Source organism: Peromyscus maniculatus, chromosome 9, assembly GCF_049852395.1.
Source record: "Peromyscus maniculatus bairdii isolate BWxNUB_F1_BW_parent chromosome 9, HU_Pman_BW_mat_3.1, whole genome shotgun sequence".
In the NCBI taxonomy this organism is placed as follows: domain Eukaryota; kingdom Metazoa; phylum Chordata; class Mammalia; order Rodentia; family Cricetidae; genus Peromyscus; species Peromyscus maniculatus.
Window position 1 is genome coordinate 33,690,394 of NC_134860.1, and position 27,264 is coordinate 33,717,657.

A 27,264-nucleotide genomic window follows, 5' to 3' on the forward strand; every position below is an offset into this window, starting at 1 on the left:
CTAGGTTTCCCCACCCCCACCCCCCACTCCAGCTTCCATATACTTGGTTACCATGCCCAGGAAGGCCACAACGATGAACTCTTCACTCTATCCAAAGCGTGTTCCCACCCCAACCAACCAAAACACACTAATTCGTAGTAAAGGTGGAAAACAACGCAAGTGGCTAGCCTTTCTTTATCTTTCTTTTGAGCTGGAAAGTATATGCATTATGCATGGTTCAACACTCCAAACCTTGCAGCAAGCAAGCCCTAGACACCGAATCCCAGCCCCGGGTCTTTAGGGCCTGTTTGGTGTATGAAATAATGTGGTCCTACAACAAGGAACTTTTTTTTTTTTAAAGACAGGTCTCACTGTGGATCCCTGGCTGTTCTGGAACTCTCTATATAAGCAGGCTGGCCTCAAGCTCATAGAGATCCACCTGCCTCTGCCTCCAAAGGCCTATGCCATGCCTGGCTAGCGAGGATTTTATTCGCTGAGTTGTTCTTCCAAAAATAAAATGCAATGTTTGTTTTCTTCCCCAAAATTCACGGTTCCAGCCAGGTCTGTTGTTGTTTGCTGTTGTTTCTTCTCAATATCTTGACTCTCCACTTCGTGGTGACCTGCCCTGTCCCTCCTCCTCGAGCTGCTGCCAAGAAACGCCATGAGCAGAAACCCTCTGTGCCTCGTTTCTTCACACTTCTTCAGTCTCAGTCTGCCCATTCTTTCTCTCACCCCATTTTTTAGACAGCGCTGGCAGAGAGCAAGGTATCTGCTCCGAATTGCTCAACCCTTTTTTAAACTTCCCTAGTTATCCACTATGGTGGCCAGTGCCTCCACCCCTCTCCATTCCCTTCTCCTCCCCGACTCTCTCGGGCTTGGCTTTTGTGGGCATCCTCCTGAGTTCTTCAACCTTTTGAAAAATACTTCACTGCCTATGTTTGGCCCCACAACACAGCACAGCACTTCGCAACACAAGCTCATCTCTGAGAACCCACACTCAGAACTTTTTTTTTTGAAACAGTCCTAGCTAGCTGTCCTGGAACTCTGTAGACGAGGCTCCAACTCACAGAGATCCATCTGCCTGCCTCTGCCTCCCAAGCCTCCCAAGCACTGGGATTAAAGGCATGTACCATAACTGTCAGGCCACTTTTTAGATCTTTTAAATTCATTTTCTCCATTGTTTTGTAATTTTTTTTTTAAAAACTCAGCCATATTTATAATCCCAGCACTTGGAAGGCAGAGGCAGGCAGTTCTCTGAGTTCAAGGCCAGCCTGTTCCAGAACAGCCAGAGCTGCACAGAGAAACCCTGTCTCAAAACAAACAAAAACAAAACAAAAAACCCTCGGCCCTATTGTTTTGTATTATCATTTTTTTTTAATGCCTGTTGACAAGATGGTTCACGGGTAAAGGTACCTACTGCTAAGCCTGGTGACCTGGGTTCAATCTCTGGAACCCACATAGTGGATGTAGAAAAACCCAACTCCTACAAGTTGTCCTCTGACTTCCACATGTAAACTGCCCAATACTCCATCCTACACACACACACACACACACACACACACACACACACACACACACATACATACACACAAAAGTGCACACAATAAAATAAACAATGTTTAAAAACAGGTATACAATCAATGGGTTTCATTGTTTTGTGATGATAAAAGTTTACCTTAAATGGGACTAGACATGATGGTGCATGCCCTTCATCCCAGCACTCAGGAGGCAGAGGCAGGCAGATCTCTGTGAGTTTGAGGCCAGCCTGGTCTACAGAGTGAGATCCAGGACAGGCACCAAAACTACACAGAGAAACCCTGTCTTGGAACCACCACCACCACCACCACCACCCCGGAAAAAAAAGGCCATATATGAGTTCCATGCCATCCTGGACTACATAGTAAAACTCTGTCCAAAAAGAAAAAAAGCTTAACTGTCCAAAACTATGCCTAGCTCTCAATTCTACCTACTTCAAAGTGTGCCATTTTCTTTCCTCTAGACCAAATTAAAGTGTCCAATAACGATGCAACACAGACAGCTGGTGAATTGGCAAACTCCGTGATCTGGCAGGATGGCTTTTTTCTAAGAGGTATTTTATTCATCATTATGTCTGTGTGTCTATGGGTGGATATGTGCATGTCAGTACAGGTGTCCTTCAAGGCCAGAGGCATCAGGCCTGTGGCTGGAGTTACAGGCTCCTGATGTGAGCCTGCTGACATGGGTGCTGGGAACCAGACGCAGATCCCCTGCAGGAGCATTAGAAGCTTTTCACTGTGGAACCTTCTCTGCGGCCCCCAGAAGGATGTCCACCTCACTGCCAGTGTGGAGAAGAGAGAGCATTGTATGTCAGTTGTCCATTGAGTTTGATTTCTCCAAAGTAAATTCTAGCCCCTTGCTTCTTTCTCACAGGTTACATTTAGTTCACACAAGTATAGATAAGTTTTCACTCTCTTCTTTACCTAAACTGCCAAGCAGCTTTTAAAAACGAATGTCCTCTAGGCCAAAATCCTTCCCAAGGGTTGACACTCAGTATACACAAGACCTTGGGTTCAATTTCCCAAACAAACGATTAAAAAAATTTCCAAACAAAACGTAATCATCACCAGTAATCATTATTCAGATTCGAAGGCTTTTGTGTGTCACACACTCAATTTCCATCTCCACACCCTATGGATTTCCCTGGCCCTTCATTAATTCATTAAGGCACTTCTGTTTGCAATCCCTGAAACAGTCTCCTATTATGAATGCAAAAAGGGGCCTGGAGATGGAGCTCAAAGCATGCTTACCGAGCTGGCACAAAGCCCTCAGTTTTATCCTTGTTCCCTAACACCACATAAGAGCACAGGGTAGCTGGTGGTTCAAGCCTGCGATCCCAGAATGTAGGTGGAGGCAGGGGCACCAGAAACTCAAGGTCATTCTCAGACTATGTAATGAGTTGAAGGCCAGCCTGGGCAACATGATAGCCTGCCTAAAAAAAGAAAGAAGAAGGAAGGAAGAAAGGAAGGAAGAAAGGAAGGAAGGAAGGAAGGAAGGAAGGAAGGAAGGAAGGAAGGAAGGAAGGAAGGAAGGAAGGAAGGAAGGAAGGAAGGAAGGAAATAAGAAAAAAGGAAAGAAAAAGCATAAAATAGGGCTAGCATGGTAATCCCAGCACTTGAATACCTGAGGCAGGAGGATTACCATGAGCTCCATGTCACTCTTTCTCAAACATAAAAGAATGTGAAGTGAGTTCTTCTATTAGGAAACAGATATCCTGTCTCTAATATACTCCTAGTAACTGCATGACTAACTTGAGCACGTGACTACATTCGTCTTGTTCACAGATGCCAGTACAGCACCACACAGAGAATGGGTCCTTCTACCCCAGAACAGTGACAACCACACCAGCCTCTCCTCCAGTCCTGTCACACTTGTCCTGATTGCTGTCATGTTCCTTTAACTCCACCTCACACTCCCACACCATTTCATTGTTTAAGGTCTATGATTTGGTTCTATTTTGTTCTACAAGGTCTATTATTACATGTGTGTATGTGTTGGGAGGGAGGTTGTGCATCTGAGTGCAGCTGCCCACGAAGGCCAGAGGCCTCAGATCCCACGGAGCTGCAGCTATAGGCAGTGTGAGCTGCTCAATGTGGGTTCTGGGAATTGAACCCGGGTCCTCTGCAAGAGCAGCGAATGTTCTTGACTGCTGATCCATCTCTCCAGCCCTGTCTACTCTACGCAATTTCAATCCTCTAATGTAAAAACGTAAAAGCAAGTAAACACACCATCATGAACTCACCCTAGCTAAGGAATCCAAATTTTGCCAGTTCAGAGCCAACTCCCTTCATGATCAGGCCCCTTCCATCTCTGTCCTATTCTTCCACCTCATTTCAAGTTCTTTCCGGCCAAAACAACCAGCCCCTCAGCCTGTTCCCCTTTCTCTCTCTCCTGACTCCATTTATCTTTTTTTAAAGTTGTTTAGGATGTCCTCATCTTATGATCCTAGGACAGAGAAAGGAAGAGGCTGAAGAGCATTGTGTGGTGGCCCAGCACATTACATCACCAGTCACCACCTCTTAGTGGAAACTGAGTCAAAGCATAGTTGTCACATGGAACCCAGGTCACTCACAGTGTGAGCACGGGCTCTGAAGAAACCATGTCTGCACTGCAGGTTCGGCAGTTCCCTTTGAACTTCCTTGTTTTGGAGATGTGATCTGAGGCAGGTGCAGAGCCAAAATTATCTTGACTTATTTTACTCTGAAGAAATCATTTACGTTAGGTGTGGTGTTGCATGCCTTTAATCCCAGTACCCTGGAGGGCAAGGCCAGTGGATGTCTGTGAGTTCAATGTTGGAACTAAGCTATATAGTAAGATACTGTCAGAAAAAAAAAAAAAGCTATAATATCTACTTACTCCTGACCTTTGTAACCGAGCTGATATCTTTGTGACTATTAGGTATAAAACTTCCAGAATGCATTTTTTTTTTTTTTACTTTTAGATTTATTTTTAGTGCTTTGCCTGCATGTGTGTCTGCACACCATATTCATGCCTGGTGCTCTCCAAGACTAGAAAAGGGAATTGAATCTCCTGGAATTGGAATTACAGATGGATATTGGCACTGTCGTATCTCAATGGAACGGCAGAAGTCATAAAGCCAACACAGCTGCTTGACAAAGATCCAGCAAAGCTGAGCCACATGATGGCTGCCATGCCAACTTTGGTTTTCATCTCCACCTGTTACATACTTGGGGCACTTTTAATATTTTTACAATTTGAGGCTATTGGATTGACAGAAAATTCCTTATGAATCACTTACGCCTTCTCCCAGAATGCTGCTTCTAAGCTTCCCCAGGAAAGTCCTGAACATACTATTCCCCCTCCCCCACTTTGAGGGAGCTATCCTTATCTACTTGAAGGTCTTCCTTATGCCTTGGAGGTTGTAACACATAAATAAGCCAGAGGTCTCTTCATGAGGCTATGAGACATTCTTGAAACATCTGTCGCTGTACTTACACTGGAACAAGATATCCAAAACAAAGTAAATTCAAAAAGGTCAACAAGATTCAGTGGGCTAGAGGAATTGTCCACAGTTCAGATTACAAGCCTCTTCCCACTGTATACTCAGACAATTATGTAGCATACAACTCTGCCCTACATAGAGACATATTGATGAGCAAAGTGTGGAGTGGAAAGGTGATAAAAGTATGAAATGTTAGGACCTCCCTCTCTTAGAAGTTAGCTCACGCAGAACCACTATAATGTCATATGACCAAGGATTAGACATATAGACAAATTCTATAAAGATATAAAAGTGAACATTGATTATATTATGGCAGAATTTGAATAATAACTGCAGCAGCTTTAGCCTGAGGACTTTTCCTGGGCACTCTGACATTAAGAGTTAATAATATACTACCTGGGATATGCCCAGCGTGGTTGAAGATTTTGTTTTGGTCTAGTGTCCTTGAAGCAACCAAAGCAAACATCCTGAGAACAGGCTGCCATATGCCTCTAGGTTCTCAAAAATTGGGTTATGGGGTTAATGAGTAAGAATGATAACTCTGTTTATTAATGATGTCAAAACTTGAGGGACAATGATTGGAAATAACTCTGTTCTATCATAGTTTATTAATGATGACTAAAAGATGAGCAAAAGGAAGTGAAACACATTTCCAAAACCAAAAATGATATGATCTATGTTTTGGAACATCATGAATGTATCCCTGCTAACTAAATTCTGTATAAACAAAGAAACACTCTGGCTGCTAGTCAGTCAGGCTGCAAGATTCTCCTGACCACCATGGCCTGGCTCACTTCCTTTCCCAGCTGACTCCTTACACCCTCTGCAGGCCCCATCCACCACCGGGGATGGCTCCCGGCAGGTTGTAGGCTGCCACGTGAGTACTAGGAATATTTCTCTAGCATCCTCCTCCAATGTTGTGTTAAACTTAGCAAATGTCTATGCTCTATTAACCCTACAGATAAATGTTGTAACATCTGAAACTTAGAGGAGAGATTTCCCTACTCTGCTGCAACCTGCCTACCTGATGTCCCACCAATATATCGGGTAAACACATTGATTTTTTTAGTTTCTTTGGCTCTGTGACTATAAAACTGCACCTCTCCGTGATGGAACACAACATTCATAGTAACATGAGTCCATGTTCTCAGGCTGTGATCATTCATATTTTGCTCAGAATATGCTACCTCTTGCTTCTTTGGTCCCTCCTGTAAAATACAAACCATTAGGGTCCGTTTTTTTAGAAGGAGGTATGCTTACGAGAGATCATTAAAGAGACATAGATAAGCAAGAGGCACAAGGCCCCTCCTTCCCCTATCTGGAAGTCAGTACCTGTTTATCTCAGAACTCAAAGTTAGAAAGTTGTATGTAGTCAGCTAGGTGACTGAGTCCGTGATCAAGAAAAAGAGGGAGGGGGTATCCTGAATCAATAGGATGGGGAATTTGATAAGGGAGCTCTGGAACTCAAAGGTAGTTCCTCTCTGGTATGCCAGCCTATGGGGAAAAGAGGGCAGGAATTTAGCTTCCTCACAACCAGGGATTTTATTTATTCACTTGTTTTTATGTGTTTGGGTATTTTTACCTGTATGTAAGTCTATGTACCAAAGCACACGCCTGCTGCCCGTGGACAGAAGAGGGCTTTGGATCCTCTCGGGTGCCATCATGTGGATGCTGGGACTTGAACCCAGGTCCTCTGGAAAAGCTCTCAACCACTGAGCCATCTCTCTTCCCCAGCAATCAGAGACTTTAAAAACTACTGTCTTTAGCCAAATCAGCATGCCAGCCATTTTTCCTTGCTCTGTTGGTGTCTCTCTCCGCAGACTAGCCTCCCAGAGTTCTAGAATTACAGGCATGTGCTACCATGCCCAGCTACCTAAAGCATATTTTTGTTTGTTTTGCCTATATTAAGCGGTCATTACCCTTGGGTATTTTTTCATTTTTCTACCCCAGTGATATTGTCTGAGGATGCTCAGTGCAATGACCTTTGCTCCTTTATCCACTGTGGATATTGAAGATTTCCTCGCAAGTCTTTCAACTTTATAGTTGCTTGCATGAGAAAAAGGGGGATTTTTGTTATTGTTTGGGTATGAAGAGATCGTCTTTTTTTTTTTACATGCACAAATGCTTTATTAATACAACATACATAAACTATAAAGGAGTAAGTTTAAATATCTGCATCATAACAAACAGGTGGCAATTCAACATCCAGGGTGGAGAGAATGCTGGCGGAGATTGCAACGGATTAGATTCCCATGGCAGAAAGGGTGTCTTCAGAGGCTGATTAGATTCCCATGGTAGAAAGGGTGTCTTCAGAGGCTGATTAGATTTCCATGTCAGAAAGGGTGTCTTCAGAGGCTGATTAGATTCCCATGGTAGAAAGGGTGTCTTCAGAGGTGGATGCATGCCTTTATTCCCGGCATTCAGGAGGCAGAGGTAATAGGATCTCTGAGAGTTACAGGCCAGCCTGGTCTACAGAGCTAATTCCAGGACCACCAGGACTACATAGACAGACCCTGTCTTTTTTTTTTTTTTTAAGTATCTATTTATTGTGTGTAGGCATGAATGTATCACATGAGTGAGGCCAGAGAATAACCTTTGGGAGTCTCTCACTGCTTTCCACCTTGTGGGTTCCAGATGGGGCCTGTCAACAGGCACCTTTACCCACCCAGTGGCCTTGATAATCTCCCCCAGGTTTTTTTTTGTTTCATTTTAGGGAGGCGGGTGGGTTTTTTTTGAGACAGAGTTCCTGTGTTGCCCTGGCTGATCTGGAACTCACTTTGTAGATTAGGCTGGCCTTGAACTCCCAAGTGATGGGATTAAAGGTATGAGCCTGGGATTGGGGATTTAGCTCAGTGGTAGAGCGCTTGCCTAGCAAGCACAAGGTCCTGGATTTGGGCCTCAGCTCCAGAAAAAGAAAAAAAAAAAGCTAAAGGTGTGTGCCTGCCAGGCTCCTCTTCTAGGTTTTTTGAAACAAGGATCATGTAGCCCAAGCTAATCTCAAATTTGCCACATAGCCAAGAATGGCCTTGAGAGCCTGAACCCCACACCTCTACCTCCCAAGCCCTGAGATTACAATGCGCCACTGCACCTAGCTAAGTGAGTGAAAATCAGGACCTGATGCTTCAATGTGTGGTGGAGGAAAAGGACTTTATTGTAGACATAAGGAGAGTTCAGCCAGAGGCATCTGAAAGAGTCCAGACTGAATCGGGCCATGGATGGGGAGGGCTGGGGCAGCAGACCAAGAGAGGAGCCAAGGACCAAGAGAATGCATGGGCAAAATGGCAGGTTTATATAGGATTGAGAAGCTGGGGGACAGGAAGGAAAGGCCAGCACCTGGGCTGGAGAGCTTTGGGGGGGGGGGGGGTGAGTAGTGCTTGAAGGAGCCACAGGTACTGAGTGAGACCTGTCTCGGGTTTCGTTGGGACTCCACACTAAGTACAAAGCTTTAAATTCTGCTCCCTCCATTTTGTCCTCTATGTTGCTTTTTAATATTTGCTAAGAGTTTTTCTTCCTCCCTCCCAAGGATCCGTCAAATTACTCTCCTCTGTTTCCCTGATTCTTTTACATATGCTGGTCGTTAACATAGCTGGAAAAGAGAAAATATATGTGTGTGAAGCTTGGCCAGTGACTGAGTAAAAACAAAACTTATTATAAGTCACAGTCATCCTAGGGTCCCCCCTGCTATATAGCCTCCCTGGTTCTGTAGGTTGCAGTCTGATTGTTCTTTACTTTATATCTAGAATCCACTTATGAGTGAGTACATACTTTGTTTGTCCTTCTGGGTTTGGGTTACCTCCCTCAGGATGATATTTTCTAGTTCCATCCATTTGCCTGTAAATTTCATAATGTCATTTTTTTTCTCTGCTGTATAGTACTCCATTGTGTATATGTACCACATTTTCTTAATCCATTCTTCAGTTGATGGGCATATAAGTTGTTTCCAGGTTCTGGCTATTACAAATAGTGCTGCTATGAACATAGATGAGCATGTATCTTTATGGTATGAATCAGCATTCCTTGGGTATATGCCCAAGAATGGGATGGCTGGGTCTTGAGGTAGATCGATTCCCAATTTTGAGAAACCGCCATACTGATTTCCACCGTGGTTGTACAAGTTTGCATTTCCACCAACAGTGGAGGAGTGTTCCCTTTGCTCCACATCCTCTCCAACATTGACTGTCATTGGTGTTTTTGATCATAGCCATTCTGACAGGTGTAAGGTGATATCTTAGAGTCGTTTTGATTTGCATTTCTCTGATGACTAAGGATGTTGAGCATTTCCTTAAATGTCTTTCAGCCATTTATGATTCTTCTTTTGAGAATTTGTTTAGCTCTTTAGCTCTTTTAATTGGATTGTTCAGTATTTTGATATCTAGTTTCTTGAGTTCTTTATATACTTTGGAGATCAGTCCTCTGTCAGGTATGGGGTTGGTGAAGGTCTTTTCCCATTCTGGAGGCTGTCTTTTGGTCTTATTGACCGTGTCTTTTGCCCTACAAAAGCTTCTCAATTTCAAGAGGTCCCATTTATTAATTGTTGTGCTCAGTGTCTGTGCTGTTGGTGTTATATTTAGGAAATGGTCTCTGGTGCCAATGCGTTCAAGAGTGCTTCCTACTTTCTTTTCTATTAAGTTTAGTGTAACTGGATTTATGTTCAGGTCTTTGATCCACTTGGACTTGAGTTTTGTGCATGGTGACAGATATGGATCTATCTGTAATCTTTTACATATTGACATCCAGTTAAGCCAGCACCATTTGTTGAAGATGCTTTCTTTTTTCCATGGTACAGTTTTGGCTTCTTTGTCAAAAATCAGGTGTTCATATGTGCGCCTCACCCCACTTCTAATTCTGGTGCCCGTGCTGGAGAAAATTCACCAGCTTCCGGTTCATATGACTTCCTTGTCATTATGGAGTCCCCCGTGGAACTGTAAACAAAACAAACCCTTCCACGAGCTGCTTTTGATCAAAGTGGGTGTGTGTTGTTGTTATTTTAGTTTTATTTATTTATGTCTGAGTGTTTTGCCTACATGTATGCCTGTGCACCACATACATGCCTGGTACCCAAAAAGGTCAGAAGAGGATGTCAGATCCTCTGAGACTGGAGTTAACAGTTGTGAGTCATTGTGTGGGTGCTGGGAATAGAGGCCCCAGTCCTTTACAGAAGCAACAATGCTCTTAACCACTAAGCCATCTCCCCAGCCAACCCTCTGGTCGTAGTATTTTTATCACAACAGAAAAGTAACGAATCTACATGAGTTCCAGGGATCAAATTCAGGCTGTCCTCTTCACTACAGCAGGTGCAGGGCCATGTTCTCTGCTCTAATCTGCAACTGGATGTTCCACTCCCCGGATCAGTGGGGCAGAGTTGACAAAGAAAGCCACCTCAGCCCAAGACCGGCTTAAAGTCTGAACTTTCTAACTGGTAATTATTACTTTTGTTGTTGTTACAGGAGGTGAGTGGGTTGGATCCCAGAGCAGCCCAGTTGACTCAATGTACCTGTCTCATTTGGTTTTCAGAAACACGCTTGAAATATACCTTCATGTCATTAAATCTCAGTGTGTTAGGGCTCATTTTCTCTGACAATGAATGGATAGTTTCAGTGAAACAAAATGAAGGAAATAGAAAATACATGTTTATTTATTTTTAAAAAAATTCAGGTTGTCGAGCTTTTACTCACTGAGACATCTTGAAAGCACCACATATTTATGTGTGTCTGTGTGCCAGTGTGCACAAGTCTTTGCAAATGAAGAGGCCAGGGGAGGGTGTCAGAGCATTTGGAGCAGGAACTACAAACATTTGAACCCATGACTACAAAGCAAGCAACCTTAACCACTGAGCCATCTCTCCACCGCCTAGAAACAGTAGTTTGGTTTGGTTTGGTTTTCTGAGACAGAGTTTCTCTGTGTAGCCCTGGCTGTCCTCAAACTCAATTTGTAGACCAGTCTGGACTCAAACACAGAAATCTGTCTGCCTCTGTCTCCCAAATGCTGGGATTAAAAGTGTGCGCCATCACTGCATGGCTAGGATATTTAATTTTAAAATTAATTTAAATGTAAATTTTGAAATTGCTGCTCAAGTTGCTGACTTGACTTTCTTTTTAAAAATTGTTTAAAGGGCTTTTCACTTGAGAATAGGACAAAATTTCTAACCATTTCTGAGATGGCTCTAAAGATGCTTCTGTCATTTTTCACATCACATATTTATGCAAAGCAGTATTCTCAGCATTGGCTATTGTAAAATTAAAATATGGCTCCACTCTGAAAAACATTGAAAATAGTCTATGTCCTGCAGTTTCGAAAATTCAGCCAAGATTTAAGTCCATTTCTATTTGTTTGTTTGTTTTTTTCAAGACAGGGTTTCTCTGTAGCTTTGGAGCCTGTCCTGGACTAGCTCTGTAGACCAGGCTGGCCTCCAACTCACAGAGATCCACCTGCCTCTGCCTCCTGAATGCTGGGATTACAGGTGTGCACCACCACTGCCCTGCTTTAAGTCAATTTCTAAATAATGATTATTTATTCTGTGCATGGGTCCATGCCATGATGCATATCCACTATGTGGGTTCTGAGGATCAAACTCAGGTTATAATATTTGGCAGTAAGTACCTTAACCCATGCAGCCATCTTGATAGCCCAAGATTTCTTTTTTTGTTTTGTTTTTTTTTCAAGACAGGGTTTCTCTGTGTAGCTTTGTGCCTTTCCTGGAAATCGCTTTGGAGACCAGGCTGGCCTCGAACTCACAGAGATCTACCTGCCTCTGCCTCCCGAGTGCTGGGATTAAAGGCGTGTGCCACCACCGCCCGGCAAGATTTCTTCATGTAAACATTCGTTTCATTGGTATGTACATTTGAACATACACACTCATTTCATTGGTATGCACATTTGGAAATGTCCTTGGTAAAATGTTAAAATTATATGTTTATGAAAAATGTTAAAACTTTGTTCAGTTGGAACTTCCAGCTTGCCCCTGCGTGATCCAGAAAGCCTCATTCCTGTCTGTCTCTCTCTCCAAACCCCACATTCTCAGAAAACCTCCAACAAAGGGAAGGCATCAAAAAGCCCAGTTCTGCATCCTTGGTGGCTGGGGCAGCTCCTCCCCTGAAGTTGCCAGCTGCCCAGATCCCCACCAAAAGTGTTCACTTTTTGACCATACTGGGGCACAAACCCAGCTTGTAGTGGCAAAGTCCTCACCTCCTGGCCTACTACCTGCTTAATCTCTCTGCTTTAGTTCAGGTGTGTGACTTCTCCTGCCTCAATATCTGGGACTGGAGAACTCACCCGGGAGTTGCTTTGCTCAAATAAACCTGTTCTTTACTTTTTCAGTTCGGCTTGATCTGGCTTACTGTGTCAGTAGAGAAACCTGTTATCAGGCTACAGAAAACTTATTACTCTTTATGATTTATTATCAGTAATGTTTTGAATACCTACATTATACGCCTATATAAAATTTCTCAGATGAAAGAGATCATGAGCAGAAAAAGTTGAAGCAGCCCTGTTCTAGAGCTGACTGGATATAGGAGAAAACAAATTGGCACCAAGGAGAGTGTCATTAACATCAACAGGGGGTCTTGATGAGGACTGATTCTGCAAAATGACAGTGGATTTCTTGTCTTGAGGTATGTGGGGGTGCTTGGTAAAGATGACCAGTGAAAGGATCAAGCAGACACCATAACAGGCTGCTCAGTCTTCTCTCAGAGATCAGGCCTCAATTTCAGTTTTCTGAGACTTGAGCAAGCAGTTTCTGGGAGGGCCATGAACAAAAGACATAATCCTTGCAGTAGCTCCCTTTCTGCATGTACTCTGACCGCTCAAGGTTCAGCCAATTGTTTACTGTCTGGGACTCCTCTGTCAAAGACAGAGGCTGGGCCACTGAGCCAGCCCCCACAGTCAGTACATGCAAGGCCAGCCAGCCTCCATGGCAGCTCAAGGACAAAGCCTGGGACTTGTCCAGGCCTACCCAAATATGGGTAACCATAACCCCCAACTAACTCTGCTCAATTAAAAATTACTAACATGATTGACACTTGCATAAACCAATCCTGAGTCTGTTCCTATGTAATCTGTACACCCCAAGCCCCCCTTGCTTTAAAAACCCCGCCCCATTGCTACTCTGGGTCTCTCCTGCTCTGCTGCTGCATCAGACAGACGGAGAGGCCCGAGTTAACTTGTAACAATACAAAGACTCGGCTTTTGCATCAGATTCGGTCTCTTGGTGGTCTTTGGGGGACTCTGGGTACAACAACTAGCTGTCAACCCAGGAAAGGAATACCAAGACTCCAGAGACCACCTTAGAGTCATCTAGATGGAGGTGACAACCGGATCTCAAAAGCACTGAATACACAAAAAGAGAAGATAAAAACCTGCACCTAGGAGGTAAGAATTAAAAGGCCAGCTGGGAAAATACTCAGGACCAAAAGAGTGATTTAAGCTAAAAGGGAAAAATCAGTAGCTATCTTGAGAGACACTTCCCCCTCCCCTCCTCCAAAGGTATTTGCCGACAAGCAGTTTTAGAAGTAATCAGAAATTGAACTTATAAGGCTGGCATAATAAATCTATGTATCCTGCCTGGACTTGGCAAAACAAGATATGGAGATTAATGGGCTCAACTGACCAGAAGTTGACCTTAGAGGAGTGTAGGACTACAACAATAAATCTGAATGTGTCAACAAAAGCAGGACATAGGGAATAAAAATTTATGTCTCTATAGATACCCTGAATCCTGTTAGCAATTAGTAACCTTATGCTTACATCACCCCTAGCCCCCTCATCCAATCCCAATATGCATGTAAACTTTTCCTATATAAACCCCTTAATGTGAGTGCTCCAGGCCATTCTCCTCTACCTCTTGTGTCAGATGTTAGACGGGGGACCAAGCTTGTTTGTTTTGTTAATAAAAAACCTCTGGTGGTCTTACTTGGGGGTCCTGGGACCTGGGCACAACAGAGCAAGCTAAGCATTGAAAACATACTATCAGCCGAGCATGTGTTGCACTCTTTGATCCCAGCACTCCTGGTGCTGAGGCAGGTGGATCTCTGTGAGTTTGAGGTCAGCCTGGTCTACAGAGTTTCAGAACAGCCAGGGCTGTTACACAGAGAAACCCTATCTCAAAAAACAAAGACAAATACAAACAAAAGAAACCACTATCTCGAGTGTATGCCTGGAGCAGGTGTTGCCCTCCAACTCCCTACATATTTGGAGCTTCAAAACTTCTGTTTCCCCCTCCCAAGTGCTAGGATTCCAAACATGCACCACCCACCCGTGGCTTGGGTTTCTCTGAACCTGGTGTAGGGTAACCCAGGCTGCCCTTGACCTCCTGAATCTCTTGCCTCTAATCACATGCGGAGACTAAACTACCACACCCACTTTTGTCTCGGGTGAGTTTGATGTTTCTGTGCACCATGGTTTATCTGGGAAACGGATTGCATCACACCCTCTGGAATTCCTTCTTCAGAACTCTACTGCCCAAGACATGCTGACAAAATAAGGACAGAGAACGTGGGCTGGTCGAAAGCTCAGAGAATATTCATCTCACACAGCCTGGACTTACTTGGCTTTTATATTCCCTACTTCATATCCATTACAGAGCACTGGGCACCTCTCTATGTGCCTGCTAATGTTCATATAAAAACAACTGCTGCCTAAAGATGTGTTGAGGACTGGTACTGTACTTTCTAAGCTCTCAACACCAGCTACTATTGCATTTTTTTTTCTTGGTTTTTCGAGACAGGGTTTCTCTGTGAAACAGTCCTGGCTGTCCTGGAACTTACTCTGTAGCCTAGGCAGGCCTTGAACTCACAGAGATCCACCTGCCTCTGCCTCCCAAGTGCTGGGATTACAGTCATGCGCCACCACCACCCGGCTTACTATTGCATTTTTGAGACAGGGTCTTGAGACAGGAGTAGCTCCCACCTCCCCATTCCTCAAATTACAGGCATGTGCTGCCAAGCAGTGCTTGGTTTGTTTTTCAGTTGGCTGTTGGTTTTGAGACAGCATCAGAACTCACTGTGTATCTGCAGATGACCTTGAATCCCTGACCTTCCTGATTAGAGGCTTGGGGCACCACCACACTAGCTCACATGGGACTTAAGACAGAACCCAGGGCTTTCTGCATGCTAGGCAAGCACTCTACCTACTCTCTGGGCCACATCCCCAGCCCTTTAGGGACATTATTATTTTGACAGGCCTGGATCTCACTAAGCGGCTCACTTAGTGAGGCCTGGAACTCATGGCATTTTTAAATTTTTTTTTTATTTTCTCGGTTTTTCAAGACAAAGTTTCTCTGTAGCTTTGGAGCCTGTCCTGGAACTCACTCTCTTGCCCAGGCTGGCCTTGAACTCACCGAGATCCGCTTGCCTCTGCCTCCCGATGGATTCTGGGACTACAAACAGGAGCCACCATCAGGTTATTTTATTCTGTTTTTCAGGCCCAAGCAAAACTTTTATTTCTCTGAAGACGCTCAATCCAAACAATTGGGTACCCTATGTCTCCCAACACACACTTAAGATGCAACTAAGCATGCGGGCCAAGGCCTACGCCAAAGTCTAAGTAATAATATTTCTGGCCAGGAAGCAGAGTTAACAGTATTCATCACTGATATCTGGTAAGCAGTACAGGTCAGAAACTTAATGCTTTCTTTTCAGACAAACCCCAGACTTGGGGGCTGGGCTAACATATGGCCGTTTCACGGACAGAATGAAACACACGTGGGCTAAGAAACCACGCTAAGCTCACAGGAGCAGCAGTAGACACGAGGGGGTAGCCTCGAGCTGTTGCTGTGTATGGCTCCACCCATTGTGTTTGTCTCCGCATTGAACCGATGAGGTGAGGAGGCGGCGCAATACTGCTCACCATGCACAACTCACAGAAATGGCTCGGAAATTAGACTCGCCATAATCAGAGCGGCAAAATAGCAGCTACTCTAACTGAAACAGGGAGGTGCCTCCTGCCCCGGGTTCCAGGGGTCACCGCAGCCGAATTCGCCTGGTGCACAGGAAGCCGCTCGCCCCACCCGGGCCATCCACCGGGGGTGCAGGAGACCGTCCAGCGGAGTCGCTGCAGCGATGGCGACAGCCACAGGTGCAGGCTATTTCCAGAGGGGCAGCCTGTTCTGGTTCACAGTCATCACCGTCTCCTTCAGCTACTACACGGTAATGCGGGCATGCACAGACACGGGCCGCGCAGGCGCACTGCCTGCCAGAGCGCAGCCTGGGAAACCGGCTCGCCAGGCTCGCCCGGTGTGGACCAGGGTGGGAAGCGGTTCTTGCCCTACAACTCAGTGTTTAGGGCTCTCACGATGGTGGTGGCGAAGTCCGAGGCCCGTCGGGACACCACTGTATACTTCCGTACAGCCAGACCCTGGCCCTCGCTGGTCACTGCCCTGGGGCTAGGATACTTTACGGTGAGGACTTGGGACTGGAGGGCAGCTCTGACCCCCAAGACCCGGGAGGGCAAAGTGCGCGCGCGAGGCGGGGGGGGGGGGGGGGGTACTTCTGCGCACGCGCACAGCGGTTGCCTAGGTTCCTGGTGTACGCGGAAGTTCGGTGGGCTCTAGGGGATTTTCTAGTTGTTGGTGTTCCGGTCCCGGAGTCCTCTTTCTCCTTGGTCATTGAGGTTTAACCGAGTTTTATCGTTTTGGGAAGGGTGACGTTAGTATATTACCATAGATCTAACAACTCAGGATAAGATTCGAAGCAGAGTGTTTGAATGAGTTTGAATTGCTTGGAAAATGAGGATAAACCTAATAGATAGGTAGGGTTTAATTGGTAAAAAGGAAGGGCATACATAGATGTGGAAGAAGACAACTGCACACAGAAGAAGAGTAAGAAAGATTTTGTTTAAAGAATAACGAGAAAGATGATGGCAAATAACATTGGACTCAATTGGTATGATTATGAAGAAATGCTGTTTAAATATCCCAGGAGACCTTAGGATTGTCATGTCCACATTGTCGTTGGGGTCAAGTGTGATCACCTCTGTCCCAATTTCATGCAGAGGCATGAGATGAAAATTTTCAAGGATACATTTTTTTGTTGTTGTTGTTCTAAGGTCCCCTGTCTCTGTTAAGTTAGCATATAGAGGGCAGTTAGCTTTTGCTAGTTCAAACAGATATTGTGGTGGTGGCAGACACAACCCTTTTGTTCTCCTGGTTTGGAAAAATGGCAGTTTTAATATAAGCTTCATTTGAACTTTGTGAAATAACACCAAGGGAGAGGTAGTGGTGTCCTTGACAAAATGTACAGGACTATAAAATTTGCAAGTGTTGGTGTGTAATAATTCTCAAGAAGATTCTCTCTCTCTCTCTCTCTCTCTCTCTCTCTGGTTTTCTGGTGAAAGAAGCAGTTCTAAATTAAATGGGAGATTGTCTCCAGCTGTAACTTCTGCAGCCTAGAATAAGGCATGCAAATTCTTTTAAAAAATAGATAATAAGCTCTATAAAGTAACATTTTACTGACACCCATTAAGAATAACTCTGGACACTGATTCTGATAAGCATATTTCTTCTGCATAAATCTCACAGTTCAGTTGTTTTTCGGGAATAAACGTTGGGGCTGGAGGATGGGAGGATTTGTTCAGTTTCTTTGGGCTGTAGTTGTCTCTGCAGAATCATTATTGTTCCACAGCCGATTTCAAATATAACCATTTACTTGACATATTCTGTGCCTCTGATTCTCTTTCAGTGGGTCGTCTTCTGGCCTCAGAGTGTCCCTTATCAGAGCCTTGGGCCCCTGGGTCCCTTTACAAAGTACTTGGTGGACCACCATCACACCCTCCTAAGAAATGGGTAAGGAATGGAAGGTTATGGGCATTGTGGCTCCAGGCTCTCTGGGTACCTGAATGCCTGTGGTTAGCTTAGGTAGCTAACAGAGATACTAGTTTGCATTGGGATGTCTTTCTTTTTAAAGCTTCTGTGTTAAGAGTTAATTAGCAATTGACTATAACCTTAAACTAAAAACAAAACCCAAAAAACAAAAAACCTTTTATGTTTGTTTGTTTCAGATATTGGCTTGCATGGCTAATTCATGTGGGAGAGTCCTTATATGCCATGGTATTATGCAAGTAAGTCTTTGTAACAGGAATTTATCACTTTTATCTTGGTGTCTGATGTAAGTCACAAGTAGCTATGTCTAAATAATTTATACACTTGTAGGCTGAGAGCTTGCGCAAGTGCAGCCTGAATCCCTATACTGAATTCTGAGCCTGGGACAGAAGTATTCAGTAAATGTTTCATGAATAAATGCAGTTTGCATGTGTGGCTTTAGTTTAACTGAGATACTTTTGCTGTGTTTCAAAAATTGTGTCTAACCAACTAAAACAAATGACTAGGAGTCTCTCTTCTAGTTTGCAAAAGAACTGAGTTATTGGTCTAGGCTGGTGATTTTTGATCCAGTTTCAAAATAGAATCACTTGAGGAGCTGTCTGGAAATATGCATGCCTGGTTTCCAGATCCAGAGATTGTGATCTGATAGGCCTTACTTCAGAAACAGGTGTATGTTCCTTCCTAAAGCTCCTCACATAATTCTGTGGTTCAGTGTAAGTTAAAAGCCCCCAAACCAGATCCTCATACGTTGCACCTCAGAATTCTAAATAGAACTAAAACTAGAATACTATAACCCCCCTCACCCCGTACCAACATTAAAATTCTGTTGTTTGAATTTGCTCTTTTTCAGGCATAAAGGGATCACAGATGGCCAGGCCCGGCTCCTCTGGTTCCTCCAGACTTTCCTCTTTGGCATAGCTTCTCTTTCCATCCTGATTGCTTACAGACCAAAGCGCTCAAAACACACTTAAAGGAGATAATGAAATTTCCTCTCCACTTCTTCGAGCCCTCCTTTCCATGGGTCCTGGTTTCCGTGATGACCTCTCTGTCTTTTAGGCAGTGTCTGTCTTAGAAACCCTGTCTAAACCTGTCCAAGTTACACTTACCTGGGGTGCTCTGACCAACCCTGGATAGACCAGTTGTAGTTTAAGAAAGATTCTACCCAGGGCTGGAGAGATGGCTCAGAGGTTAAGAGCACTGACTGCTCTTCCAGAGGTCCTGAGTTCAATTCCCAGCAACCACATGGTGGCTCACAACCATCTGTAATGAGATCTGGTGCCCTCTTCTGGCCTGCAGGCATACATGCAGAACACTGTATACATAATAAATAAATAAATCTTAGAAAGAAAGAAAGAAAGAAAGAAAGAAAGAAAGAAAGAAAGAAAGAAAGAAAGAAAGAAAGAAAGAAAGAAAGAAAGAAAGAAAGAAAGAAAGAAAGAAAGAAAAAGAAAGAAAGAAAGAAAGAAAAGAGAAAAAGATTCTGCCCTTCCAGCTCTGTAGCCTCTGTGCTTAGAGAAGGCCTTGGGCCCCTTTCCTGAGGTCCTTGGCTGGGACACTGTCCTTTTGTGTCCTTTTTTCCCCCCTTGGTTTTTAGAGACAGGGTTTCTCTGTGTAGCTTTTCACCTTTCCTGGAACTCACTCTGTAGCCCAGGCTGGCCTCAAACTCATAGAGATCCACCTGGCTCTGCCTCCCAAGTGCCTTTTGTGTCTTTTTGACTAAAACACAAGCTAGATTTTTTTTGTGGGCCCACCTTTGCTCTCCCTTCTGACTGACACTCCCTCCCAGCCTTCCCACTGATATATTAGCTTTCCACCCCCAATTTTTCCCCTGGTTCAGGGCCAAGATAAAACTTCCACATAACATCAGTTCCACATGCATTTATTCGGCACCATGAAGCACTCCACACAGCGCCCTCCATTTCCATTTCTCCAGCAGCAGAGAAAGATGAAAACAAGCAAGTGCCTGGCATAGAAACCGGAGGGACCTGCTGAGCCCAAGACGGGAACGTTAGGGACGCCCTCCCTGATGCTGAGCCAGAGGAGGTGACTGGCCAGCTTGTGGTCCAGGATTCTCGGGGAGCTGGGTCGCTCCTCCACTTCAAGCTGCTCCCTAGCTCTCCTTTACTCTTTTACTCCTTTACTCAGGCTCCAGCTCCGCCCCATCAGCGGTAACCCTTCAGGGGTGGCGACAGAGTCCCGCAGACCCATCTCACCGAGCTCCGTGTGTAAATTTCCCCAAGTGAAAACCGCTGAGCCCGTTTAGTGCGCTCGGCAGCAGAAGAGCACAGGACCTCTCCCATAGGCAGCACCCACTCTGTGTGGGTCCTCCCTGGGAAACCTGGTCTCTCAGGGATTCCTGCTCAGGCATTCTCTGTCCAGCCCTGGCTTAGTTACACCACCACTCCGGTTCTGGTGATGCTTACCCAGGGGTTGTCCAGCCTGCGACTTCTACCTCCCCGTTCACTGTGTCTACCTGATTAGTGCTCACCTTTGGGAAGGGTCGGTCACTCACTACTCTGTCCCCTGACCCTGAAAGGATGACCCTGTCAACTCTAGGAGCCTTTACAGCTCTTTCCCTGGAGGACCAACTGTTCTCAGAGCAATTTCTCATTTCCCGTCAGTGACATGGTGAAGTAACTTGTTTGTGGTTGGCAAACATTTACAAGAAACCCCTCCACCCCAGGAAAGCCCCTAAGTGAAGACTCACCCCGAAAGGTTGTGGACTCTGGAGCTGTTGGTAGTGGAGATGGATTTTTGGAAACGTTCCTCAGCCTTTCCTCCTATGTTTTGTGATTCAAGGGTTGCATTTATGTAAAAAGAGATTTGTAGATGAGTTGGTTTGGGTTGCACACCGTTGTTGGGACTTCACTTCGATCCCATTTCCCTGAGGAGCAAATTTGCTCCAGAACACTAGTCCGACTCTGGGAATTAATTTGGATTCTAAAGTTTTGCTTCCACAGGAATCCACTCTCTGCAGAGTAGGGCTTGGGCTATCCGTGGGCAGCTACATCCCAGCATCCGATCTGGAGGACGGAATCTACACAAAGCTTCCCTCTCCCCCCCCCCTTCCCCCCCTCCCCCCCGTCCCCCAGGGGAGGAGTGGGATTCGAGAGGACCTTTCTCTGTAACTATAGTTGGCCTGGTACTCATTCTGTAGCCCCAGCTGGGCTTGAACTCACAACAGTCTTCTGCCTCATCCTCCAGAATGCCAGGCCTACTGGCATGCACTACCACATCCAGCTATACATCTCAGGAAACCATTGTCCCCAACTTACCCCTGAAGAAACTAAGGGATTTCTACCAAGATGGCTGACTAGCTCAGGCAGTTGGCTGGGTCCTCCACGATGAACCCTAAAGAAGCATGAACCATGGTGCCTTTAATTAAAGGTAGTGCCACACCTTGAATCTCAGCCTTTGTACTTGGGATCTCAGCACTTGCAGGTGAGCCTCTGTGAGTTCAAGGCCAGCCTGGTCTACATAAGGAGTTCCAGGACAGCCAGAACTATGTAGTAGACCCTGTTTCAAAAAAGAAAAGAAAAGAAACAGTAGGAGCAAGAAAAATGCATGGGTTCCTAAAACTAAGGCAAAAGCTAGAATTCCACACCACCACCACCCCCGACACTGAAGACTTCTAGAACTGGGGGCAGAATACTAGTAACTGAGGTAGGCTAGCGCATGGAAAGCCCAAGCAGAAATTTATAAAGTACTTTCTAATCTCACACCCTCCAGTTGCCCTAGGATATGATAGTTGTCAGGGTGGCCCTTTTAACACGGTAGCAATAGCATCTAACATACTGCCTGTCAGAATCATGTAATGGACAGAACTGAGGAGAAAAGTGGAGGGTTTTTGGTTTTGGTGCGGTTTTTTGTTGTTGTTTGTTTGTTTTTTTAATCATTTGAGGCAGAGTCTATGTAGCCCTGGCTGTCCAGGAATTCCATAAGTAGACCAGTCTAACCTTGAACTCAAGAGATGCTCCTGCCTCTGTCTCCCTTGTGCTGGGATTAAAGGTGCACAGCCCCATGCCCAGCCAGGAAAAGGTTCTTGGCAACTCCTGAATTGATGGAGAGAGACTTGTAATTCCAAAGCAGTGCCACATGGTTCCTCTTGTGTCTCCTGCTAGCAACTAGAGAACCCTGGTTTCCACATCACCGAACTGACTCACGCGCTCCATACGATTTTGGAAGTACACTACAAACCGCAGCTGCCTTTACAGGCTCTGTTGTTGTTGTTTTTCAAGACAGGGTTTCTCTGTGTAGCTTTGGAGCCTGGAACTCACTCTGTAGCCCAGGCTGGCCTCGAACTCACAGAAGTCCATCTGCCTCTGCCTCCTGAGTGCTGGGGTTAAAGGCGTGAGCCACCACACCTGGTGCTTTTGCCATCTCTATGTCTGCTTCTGAGTTCTTTCTGTTTCTTCTGAATGTGCTGTTGGTATTCAGTGGGGTTTAAGTTTGTTTGGTATTAGAATTGCCTGTTAGGTTTTCTCTTCCCTGGCCTTCTTTTCTTTGTAGTACATTCCTTGATAGCATGATGCGGATAAAGCCCCAAAGGCAAAAGTACACCAGAAAGTGTGCTCAGAGAAGTCCAGCTCCCCTCCCTACCCCTCTCAGCTCCTTCCCACCCACCCCCTCCCTATAGTTAAGGGGGAAGTTAAAATGTGCCTAACAGACAGTCCCTAATGAGATGGAAAAGACAAAAAAGAATGTCACCTTTTATAGACAAAAATGGACAGAAGCTCTGTCATAAAACACCCCACATGGTGTTGTGGGTGCCCATCCCTAAAATAAAGACTCCCGAACAATGTTCTGTAGAAACAACTGGTCAGAGTACTGAGAAGAAATGACAGTGGAGTGCCTGGCCCGGAACAGGACAGCTATCTGACCCCTCCAAGGCTCAAGGAAAATTAAGGAAAAGGGGACAGAGGGGATGGAGGAGCCATGGATGTGAGGGCCACCTGGTTTTGACATCCGCCACCTCCTGGGTTGCCAGGGTTTATTCGGCTGATCTGGTTGGCTAGAACAGTGTCACCTTCCTCCTCCGCAGCTCCCTATGGGCCCCTCTTTAAGGGGTACTCTTGCTAGAAGACAACCTTTCTGGAATAAATGGTCAGTGTGGTGATTTGAAAGAGAATGGCTTCCATAGGCTCATAAATTTGGATGCTTGGTTCCTAGTGGGTGGACCTATTAGGGAAGGATTAAGAGGTCCGTCCCTGGGGGTGGACTTTGAGGTTTAAAAAGCCCACGCCATTATCTGTCAGGTCTCTCTCCTCCCTCCTTGCCATCCTCCCCCTCTCTCTGCCTGTGTTGGCTTGCTCAATGTGCAAGCTCTCAGCTACTGCTCCCTGCTCCCTGCCTCATGGTCTTGGACTCCACAGCCTTCTGGAACAGTGAGCCCCCAAGTTAAATACTTTGTTTTATACATTGCCTTGGTCATGGTGTCTCTTCACAGCAATAGAAAAGAAAGACAGTCTTCAGACAAAGGCACGTGAGCAGCTGTGTTCCCCTAGTAGAACCTCCGAACAAGCTGTCAAGAATGGAGCAGCCAGAGGATGGGGAGGAGTGCCGGGAAACTGTCTTCTGGATGCAGCATGACGTAGCATGCGTGAATTTGTGACCTACTCAGGATTGGACCCATCACCCGTTTCATCGTGCACATGGGAGGGGCAAATGACGCCCCACACTCTCCTTGAAGGGACCCTGGGAAGTCAATGGATGCTGGGAGAGGATGTGTTGTGCTCTTCAGTGGGGTAGCTCCTGACAAGACACCTGTTCTAGTAATTGCACCCCCAATGATGCTCATTCCAACTACTGTGGTTGCACTCAGTGGGTCTCCCACCCCCCCACACACACACACACACAAAGACATGAAAGTGGGAATTGTTTAGAAGACCCTTTTCAGGAGTCTGAGAGGAGGAGGAAGGCTAAGGGAAGGCTGGGCACAACCAAAACCCATTATGTTCACGTATGAAGCTGTCAAATGTTTCCACAATGTTTTTACTGATTCTTTGAAAATTTCATACAATATATCGTGAACATATTCACTCCCTCTTCCCCAGCTCTTCCCATAACCACCTTCTTCACCCAACCATCCCTTCCCACTCAACCTTGAATTCTCTAATCCTCCAACTCCTCCTCAACCCTTTTTGGTTTTACCCAGATTATCTTGGCCTGCCCTGATGTGTGGTGGCCCCATCAGGGGTCACACCAGTAAAGGAAACTGCCTCTCCTATCAAATGCAAATTGGCCCCTCAGCTGGCGGGATTTTGTGTCCTCCTCCTGTGCTGAGATTCTGCCTGGCTGAGGCTTGTGCATGCTGTCACAGTTACTGTGAGTCCATGTGTGCAGGTGCCCTTCCTTATCCAGAAAACACCGTCTCCCTGCTGCTCTCCACCACCGCTGCCTCTGGCAATCTCTTCCACTCCCTTCCAGAAGATCCCAGAGCCTGGGTGGAAGGGTGAGTGGTATGACCATCCAGTTTAGAGCTGAACACTCTAGTCTCATATTTGATCTATGTGGACCATTTGAGGGGTCTCAAAGAATATTTTAGATTATTTTTTCCTTTTGAGGCAGGGTCTTACTCTGTAGCCCCTGGCTATCCTAGAAAGCACTGAGTAAACCTGGCTGGCCTGGAACTCAGAGATCTGCCTGTCACTGCCTCCCTGAGGGCTGGGATTAATGTTGTGTGCCAACGTTCCTGGTGATATATATATATATATATATATATATATATATATATATATATATATATCAGGAACTATATATATATGTATATATGTGTATATATAAATATTTATATATATATATATATATATATAAAACCAGGAATGTTGTGATTGATATATAATATATATATCCTAATGATATATATATATATATCCTAATAATTTTCCTGTTTTTGGCTTTTTTCTTTCTTTAGACAGGGTTTCTCTGGGTAGCCCTGGCTGTCCTGGAACTTGCTCTATAGACAAGGCTGGCCTCAAACTCAGAGATCAGCCTGCCTCTGGCATCAAAGGTGTGCACCACTACTGCCTGGCTCTAAGTATATTTTAGAAGAACCATATCTGCAAGAACTTTCTGCTTCAACTCCTGAGAGTCGTTACTGGGTCATTGAGCTGGGATTATTTACCCCAAGACAATCCTCATTCAGTTCCTTTCCCTTTGGTGCTACTGGGAATGAAATGGACCAATCAGGAAGAAGCAGAGCCCCTCAAAAGGAAGACAAATATGCATGAATCTTCACTTCACCAGGAAAAGGTGGTACTCAGCAACCCTCTGAGGGTTGGTGATGAACAGGACTTTCCTTTCTTTTCTTCTTCTTTTTTTTTTTTTTTTTTTTTTTTTTTTTTTGGCCAGGGGTGGTGGTGGTGGTGGTGGTTCCAAGACAGGGTTTCTCTGTGATGTTTTGGTGCCTGTCCTGGATCTCGCTTAGTAGACCAGGCTGTCCTCGAACTCACAGGGATCTGCCTGGCTCTGCCTCCTGAGTGCTGGGATTAAAGGTGTGCGCCACCACCACCCGGCCTAGGACTTGCCTTTTCATTCATATTTTAGGTTAGCATTCAAAGCAATGGTTTCTGTACATGTGTCTTTATACAGCAAGGTCCTGCTCAATCTTTCATTGCTGCTCTTGTGAGCAAAAGGCAGTGAACAGGGGTCTGCACCTTTGAGTGACAGCTCTGTTCAGTTACCCTCCACTTAGTGGCTATGTCACCTAGGGAGAATTAGATCATCTCCTTGAGTCTCCTCTTGTTTGTTTTTCCTTTAATCCCCATTCCCCGCTGTCCTCAATCCTAGGCAGCAATTCCTATGTGTTAGATATGCATATCATATAGACATACATTATTATTTTGTGTGTAGTTTTAATTCAATTTAAAGGAAGAGTCAGGGGTTTGTAACGGGAAGGCCCTGTTGTGTTACCACATGTCAGCTGCCATTTAACACTGACATCTCAGGAAGGGCTCTAAGTGCTTGTCTTGTTTTCATTTAATTCTTGACAATTTGCCAAGAAGACCTAAGCTGTTCACATCCCATGCTGCTCCCTTAGAGAGGGGACAATCTGTCTTGAAGACAGTACAAGAGCCAACTGACAGCCACTTGCGAAGGGCAACTAAGAAAAAGCCTGTAGCCAGGCATGGTGGGGCACACCTTTAATCCCAGCACTCGGGAGGCAGAGGCAGGCAGATCTCTGTGAGTTCGAGGCCAGCCTGGTCTACAGAGTGAGTTCCAGAACAGCCACAGCTACACAGAGAAATCCTGTCTTGAAGAACCAAAAAAAAAAAAAAAAAAAAAAAAAGAAAAGAAAGAAAGAAAGAGGGGTTGGGGATTTAGCTCAGTGATAAAGCCCTGCGTTTGGTCCTCAGCTCTGAAGATAGATAGATAGATAGATAGATAGATAGATAGATAGATAGATAGATAGATAGATAGATAGATAGATGATAGATAGATAGATAGATAGATAGATAGATAGATAGATAGATAGATAGATAGATAGATAGAGAGCTATTTTATTTTGATCAATTTATCTAGGGTGGATTAAAACTACACAATCAATATAGGGTTTAGTGAGATGGCTGGGCATGTAAAGGTGCTTGTCACCAAGCCTAGTGACCTGAGTTTGATCCCAGTACCTACATGATGGAAGGAGAGAACCAACTCCTTCAGGTTACACACACACACACACACACACACACACACACACACACACACACAGCGCGCCATGGTGCATGCACCTCTCAACAATTCCCCAAGCTGCCTGTTAGGAGTGTGGGGAGTGAACCACTGAAAGTCATGTTCTCAGCAGCATACCTCATGTCCCAAATATTTTGCAAAAGTTTTCCAAGAATAATACGTTCAGAGAGAATGGTCCCTGTCATAAGCTGCCTTAAATCCCTGCATCCTGTCCATGTTCCTGATGCCTGCCTTTGTGCTGTATCCATAGCAATGCACAAATAATATAAGCCCTCTGCAGACCTGGGGTTTCATACCAACCCAGGGTGTTTACAGCATTTAGGAAGCTTTAACATGCGCGCGGCCAGGGCTCACAGGCTTATGCTCAGAGTATTAGCCTATTTCCTAGGAAACTGAAATAAATACATCGTGAAGGTTCAGTGACTGATGTGTCACTGCTGTTACCCTTGCATCTTGTCAGTTCTGTAGTGAGACAGCCCTCCGCTAGAGGAGGGTCCATATGCAATCCCATCATGTCCTAGGAATCGTCGGGATCCCGAGGAATGGCTTCCACATTAATAAGAGCAAAATAAGTGAACACTCACTGTGCACCATAGATTATGCTAACATCTGTGTTTGCCTTCATGCAATATTATTTTAACCCCTAGGCACACCCAGATCCCTGATATCGTTACATTTCACCAAGCTGCCTGGGAGGAATGTCGAATATTTTGCAAATATTAACCAAGAAACATCGCTGCTCACCCAGTTTTTCCGACTTAGAAAACTCCAGCCTTCAGGAAGTAGAAACAAG

At 45.1% G+C, this 27,264-nt stretch overlaps 1 protein-coding gene across 2 annotated transcripts; it reads left to right on the top strand.

Moving 5' to 3' along the window:
• Window positions 1–15,769: 15,769 nt before the first annotated feature.
• Tmem254 (transmembrane protein 254) lies at window positions 15,770–20,638 on the top strand. Of its 2 annotated transcripts, none has more exons than XM_006991631.4 (4): window positions 15,770–16,119; window positions 17,650–17,753; window positions 17,969–18,028; window positions 18,640–19,655. In XM_006991631.4, exons 1-4 carry the CDS (start codon window positions 16,033–16,035, stop codon window positions 18,758–18,760), a joined length of 372 nt encoding a protein of 123 aa, XP_006991693.1. In that variant the 5' UTR covers window positions 15,770–16,032; the 3' UTR covers window positions 18,761–19,655. The 2 variants fall into 2 exon arrangements, with proteins under 2 accessions (XP_006991693.1, XP_006991695.1); XM_006991633.4 differs by lacking the exon at window positions 15,770–16,119 and adding an exon at window positions 16,182–16,370 and having other exon boundaries at window positions 18,640–20,638.
• Window positions 20,639–27,264: the final 6,626 nt, after the last annotated feature.

Excerpts from the sequence above, each read along its gene's own strand:
- Tmem254 (XM_006991633.4), top strand. The coding sequence starts at position 16,266 with ATGGTGGTGGCGAAGTCCGAGGCCCGTCGGGACACCACTGTATACTTC. Across the intron at positions 17,754-17,968 it reads CACACCCTCCTAAGAAATGG|ATATTGGCTTGCATGGCTAA; the intron begins GTAAGGAATGGA and ends TGTTTGTTTCAG. Across the intron at positions 18,029-18,639 it reads TATGCCATGGTATTATGCAA|GCATAAAGGGATCACAGATG; the intron begins GTAAGTCTTTGT and ends GCTCTTTTTCAG.